We start from the raw sequence: 6,000 nt of genomic DNA on the forward strand, positions 1-6,000 counted from the left end.
TTTGCCACCTTAAGGTGGTTTAAATGCTTATGCCATGTTAAGTATGCAAAGCAGCTTAGCTGGGACTTTTATGGCCTGCTCCTGAGAGACATGGTGCACTTTTGCATCTACAGGCCTTCAGCCCTGTCCTTCCTTTTAAAAAAAAACAGTGTGAAGTGCAGAAAACTGAATGCACTGTCTGCTGAACAACTGAAAACAACAAGGTAGGAAATGCAGAATTAACTGTTCTTGCGGTGATATCTTTTGGCATGTATTGGGTGTAGTATTTCCAGTCTCTATTGCTAAATGTGGACTGTGATATCTACAGGTTCCACATCAAGATATGATGTTTTTTCTAAAAGACATGCTCTAGGAACTTTTGGGGGGACATTCTCTGGCTTCTCAAATAAATTGGTTAGTCTCTAAGGTGCCACAAGTACTCCTTTTCTTCTCTGGCTTGTGTTATACAGGAGGCCAGACTAGATGATCACAGGGCTTCCCTTCTGGCCTTGGAAACTATGACTATTTGAATCAGTGTGGCTAAGTTAATGCTGCTGTTGGAATCCTCCCTTCTATATTTCCTGACTTACCAGCGATTCAGAATGGCAAAACCTCTGCTCCTCTTTCTTTCTTCCTCCGCTCTGCACTCAATCTGCCTGCCCTTCGGCCCTTTGAAAATTTAAGGTGGTTTCAGGGTACAAGAGAGTAGAGTTTGGAAATATCTTTTCTTAGTTCCCGTTAGCACATGATCAGACCACATCACAATCTGCCTGTGGCTTTTATAGAATGCCTAATGCTGTGGAATCTATGGAGGTCAGGGTTCTTGCTGTCACACTGTCTGGAGTGGCTCTGGACCATGAGTACCAACGTCAGGGCAGACTGTCAAAACCAGGGCGGACACCCCAAACTGGTGATATGTTCTAGAATTAGATTTCACCAACCCAGTAACAAATGTGAACTCCCAAAGTATTACAGTAGTCTTACAATGCAGTCACAGGCAGTCCCCTTGGACGCTCCAGTCTATCTTGCCAGCCAGGCAAGCTGGACTATGTGATAAATGGTCACTTACACCAAAAATCACAAAATATTCAGGTTGCTTCCAGTCCCAAGAGACCAGTCACTTACCTCAGGTCAATTTGTGCCTTAAATCTTACATCAAAGACAACACTTTTAGCCAATTCTATAGTAAAATAACTAAAGGTTTGTGAGGTAAAAAAAAGGAATGAGAGTTATTGAGAGGTAGCAGAGATGTAGTAGAGATGGTAGCAGAGATGTATAAATCTGCCAGTTTCCCAAAAGTCTTTAAGGACTACCCAGCATAACTCTGGGGATCTCCATCTTCCCATTCAGTTATTCTGCCGTGTTAGAATCCAAACAGTCCAGAGATGAAGAATTTTTCCTTGTGTCTGTATTTATAGCTTCTTCTCACAGAAACCAAGCTGACCGCAGCAGTTCCCACCCAGATTCCTTCTTCATAGGATAAGGGGAGAGGGGAACGCAGTTAACAAAGTCTTTGATCCTTGATCTCACACAGTGACTCATCTGTGTTTAATGAACAGGATTTAACATCTTCTTGTAAGACACCATCATTTGCATTACACCAGGCTTTTTTCTCATTTGATGAATTACTTAGTTACAGAGGTATATACAATGCAAATGTGTGCTGTTACATTATAACATGAGGCATATTTGAGTGAGAACAATACATGCAGCATCCTACACACATTTATAAGACACTAAGCACATTTTTACCAACGTAACATCTAATATCTACTTTGGTGATGCTGACACACCGCTAAGCAAGACTGGTTTCCAGCTATGCCTCTGTGAGAGATCAGTGAGGCCTGGGGCCTTGGCATAAGTGGGCACCTGAACTGCCAGCGTCACAGGTGCAACCCTGTTCTGAAGATGACACTGAATTGCATTTCTTTCTCATTTCAGGTGCCATTACAGTAATTTGGCCTTCTCTCTGATGGCCCACGTGTTAGCAGATCATGCCGCCGAAGGGGAGTACCAGCGGTGGGTCTCAGAGAATATCCTGGACCGCTTGGGCATGGAGGACACTGGCTTTGATATCACACCACCAATCCGGTCCCAAATGGCCGTCGGGTTCTATAGCAGTGGGCAGCCTGCCCCCCTTTATGACTTGGGCTGGTACAGGCCATCTGGCCAGATGTACTCCACAGCCGCTGACCTTGCCAAGCTTGCAATGGTCTTCCTGGGCACCTACCACCGGCGCCTTTTGGAGCCTGACACAGTGAAGACGATGCTGACACCTCTTTTTAAGTGCTCCAGTGAATACTTTGCCAACAAGACTGGCACACCCTGGGAGATCAATGAGCAGCTGGGCTATGATATTATCAGGAAGGATGGTGACCTCGATGGCTATTCAGCCACCTTCTCCCTTGTCCCCAAACTCCGCTTAAGCTTCATAGTGCTAATGGCAGGGCCTAGGCCCCAAGGGGGAGATATTGTGACTCAGACATATGAGTACCTTATCCCTGCCATGAAGACAGCATTCCGGGAGGCAGAGAAAAGCCTGAGCCCTCCCCCAAATCCCACTCCTTATGTTGGCTATTACACTTACTCCAACCTGACCTTCTATGAGATTAAAGTTGGGCCCATTGGGGTTCTGGTCATGCAACAGTTTGGACCCCATATTGAAGAGCTGATCCCTGAAAATTACCGGACAATCAAGCTCCACCACCTGGAAGACCGAGTCTTCCAGGTGGTTTTTGACAAGGAGTTCCCATGCATTCTGCGGCTGGGCTCTGCCTCAGTCTCACTGGAGACCCAGGATGGGCAGCTCTTTAATTTCTATCCCTTTGACCGCAAGGGTTTGTCTCCCGGCTTTGATGCCCCAGGACTAAACACATACAATGTGGTGCGCATACATCGCAAACCCGTGTTCTACAGCTAACTGCCCTGGCTCCTGTGTGACCATGTGTGGAAGTTGGCTTCTGTTCTGTGTGTCCCTGACTCTCCTGCCCCCAAGGCCTTGGGGATGCAGCTTAAAAAGGAAAGATGCTGGCAAACTGACCATTCCATCCAACAAAAACTCTCTCTTCTGAAACGATTGCTGGCAGCTGGGGGAACCTGAAGAAACTACATGCTGGATATGTTGGATGTCTGGGATATGGACTCCACTGCATAATTCCCAGCACTTAAATCTTCCAGTGCTAACGCTGCCCATTTGGCCACCATCACAAAGTGTGACTGGCTTCAATGGACCATTGGGAATCTCCTGTGCTTTTGAGCCAGAGTCTATTCTGGTATCCAAGGGTTTTTCAGGCAGCTATCCTCTTCCCTGCTACTAGGATTCAACTGCCTTGCCCACTCAGGTTTGCCATAATCTGAGATCCTAGACCACTTTGTAACATCTAAGAGAGAGTGGGGTCCATCTCTTTCATATGGCTCAGTGGGGTACAGCAAGCAACCTGCATCTGTGTGAGTGGTAGGGAGCCATGTAGTTTCACTATGGGCTGTGTGGGTTTCTGCTGCCATTGTGGGTCCACAAAGGAAATCGTAGTGTTTAGATACAGAAGATCAAAGAGGATTAGATTGGTAGGTGCTGTAGTACTACAGTGATGAGCTTTATGAATACCTAGATAAGTAGATGTTCTCTGAGTGCATGTACATATGGAAGTGAGTGCACTTGTAAAAAGTTGGTTTCAGGGCTGCGTCTCTAGGTAGATGTCTGTGTGTAGGGGTTTTGAGTAGGAATGCATGAATGTCTGTATGTGTTGCGTGCATGCCTCCCTGTGGGTGTTTGTAGTTGTGAGTACTGTGTGTTTTGTCCTGTGTTGTGGCTCAGATGTGAGTGTAGATCCCTGTGTGAGCATTGTGAGCAGAGACTGAGCTGTGTCAGGACTGTGGCTCCAATGGGCTCTAACTTTTCCCAATTTCCCATGTGTAGCAGAGAGCAGCTTCAGTGCTGTCTGGACGAAGAGTTAGCTAGAACACAGACTGAAGACACATGATAGGGCACTAGCCTGAATCATAGAATATCAGGATCGGAAGGGACCTCAGGAGGTCATCTAGTCCAACACCCTGCTCAAAGCAGGACCAATCCCCAATTTTTGCCCCAGAACCCTAAATGGCCCCCTCAGGGATTGAATTCGCAACCCTGGCTTTAGCAGGCCAATGCTCAAACCACTGAGCTATCCCTCCCCCCCAGAGCTATCCCTCCCCTTTAAACTTGATCCCTTTAAATTAGGACCACCTTCAAGTACCTTGTAATGCCACTGATGCATTTGCCTTCTTCCTGACTGCCTAGGCAGGGATGACAGATGACACACAACAAGTTGCTATGTTCAGTCATTTGCTTCTATCCCCTTCCTGGAGGGAGCTGGCAGTGATGGGAAAACATCACAGCAGTGCAAGGGGAGCAGAGGTTTTAGGAACATGAGCATCAGCAGAGGAAGGATCCAGCTAACAGAGACCTTTGGCTGCATCCACACCCACTTTGTGCTGACGGCAGCATCACTGCTTATAGCTCTGCCTGGAGCCTGAGTTCAAACCCATCAGAGGGCTGGAGCTAGATAAATGTTACCATTGTGATTAATCAACTTCACTGCTGAGTGCTGGCTCAGACTTGACATGGACTGTATAGTCCTGAAATCCTTGGCTGTGGTGCAGGGCAAGGGCATGGTAAGAAAATCTTCTCAGTTCAATGACTTTTCGGCAGTGTGTGTTCTCTCGCACCTACCCTGGTCTCTTGTGGCTGGTTAATTTCCTCCACTTGGTCATAAGCCCTTGTTGGCAGCCAGCAGTGATTGAAAGGTGCTCTGCTGCTGCTCATTCTTGCAGGATTTAGGAGAGCCTGGCTCATCCTTGGGAGTTGCCAGAGCTGGAAGATGTGGATCTTGTCCTCTCTGCCTCTCTTCCTGTTCCCCTGTCTCTCTCCTTTCTATTCTTCCCATCTTCAAGTTCACTGGGAAAAGAGATTATAAACAGTGCCTAGAAATCTCTCCACCTCCCTTGTTCTCCATCTAAGCTCACCATTAAACATAGGATACGACATAAGGACTGCCCCGCTGCTCCATCCAATCCCTGGAGTCACAGCTGTTGCTGCAGTGCAGTCTTGGTCCCAGTGTTGTTCTCTGTGGGTGATCACAGCTCTCACCTTATGCATCTTCTGATGTTCAGATAGTAACACTGTGCAATAACAATCATATTAAACCCTGTCTAAATTCTGACTGCTTCTGTGACTGATGGTGCCTGGAACACATGGCTGCGGACAGTGTGACTACTGGACTGAGATTATGTGTATATACACCTGACTGCAATGCTCCTCTCGGCACTTTTTGCAAAATGCAGCTTTCAGGATTTTGAGCTCATGACAAGTCCTCTTGTGCTGACCTTAAACCACAGAACCAGCTGTCTGATTCTGTGGCTGGGACTTCTCTGGCCCTAGAGTACAAGGGGTTAATCCTCACTCACCGTCCATTTCTCCTCGCGCTGGGGGAAGGGCACAGTGTACTTGGATTGCTTAGGAGACGGGGTAGGATGGCTTTGGGAAAATGGGGCTCTGCATCCAGAGGCCAAAGGTCAGGGCTGAGCCCCCTGAGCTGGCCACTGTCTGTTATGTCAGAATGTTTCACTTTCCTGTTAACATTGACCCCCAAAGAGAAGCCCTTGCTGACTGGGAGCATTTCTGTTTCCTACTGAGTCACTCCTGTAGCTTATGCACTAGCCTGAACTAATACTCCTGTTGGCACCTTGGTACCCGTAGATGCTACGGAAGCCTGTCCTGTGTATTCTACAGCTTTATTTCCTAAATATAAATGAGAGACAATATTCATGGTCTATGTTTTTAAAGGAGAATTCACTCAATAACCTGAATTTTAAATTAACAGAGCTTTTCTTGTGTGTGTGTGGATGGGGGGGGCAGGGGGACTATCAAAGGATCTGGATGGATGGGACCTGATTTACTCTCATTCCCACGAGTATAAATAGTGACTAGCTCCATTGATGTCAGTGGAGTAACACTGGCAAAAAAAAATTGATGGAAGTGAGAGC

At 46.9% G+C, this 6,000-nt stretch overlaps 1 protein-coding gene across 4 annotated transcripts in view; it reads left to right on the forward strand.

Annotated features, from left to right (window-relative positions):
* LACTBL1 (lactamase beta like 1) overlaps positions 1–5,778 on the forward strand; it is a 30,315-nt gene extending 24,537 nt beyond the window's left edge. For all 4 annotated transcript variants that reach the window (XM_048824908.2, XM_048824909.2, XM_075121012.1 and 1 more), the window contains one exon: positions 1,921–5,778. In XM_048824908.2, the coding sequence (XP_048680865.1) occupies positions 1,921–2,899 (979 nt within the window). In that variant the 3' untranslated portion in view covers positions 2,900–5,778. The remainder of the gene's footprint in view (positions 1–1,920) is intronic.
* Positions 5,779–6,000: the final 222 nt, after the last annotated feature.

This window comes from Caretta caretta, chromosome 18 (assembly GCF_965140235.1).
Source record: "Caretta caretta isolate rCarCar2 chromosome 18, rCarCar1.hap1, whole genome shotgun sequence".
Classification (NCBI taxonomy): Eukaryota; Metazoa; Chordata; order Testudines; family Cheloniidae; genus Caretta; species Caretta caretta.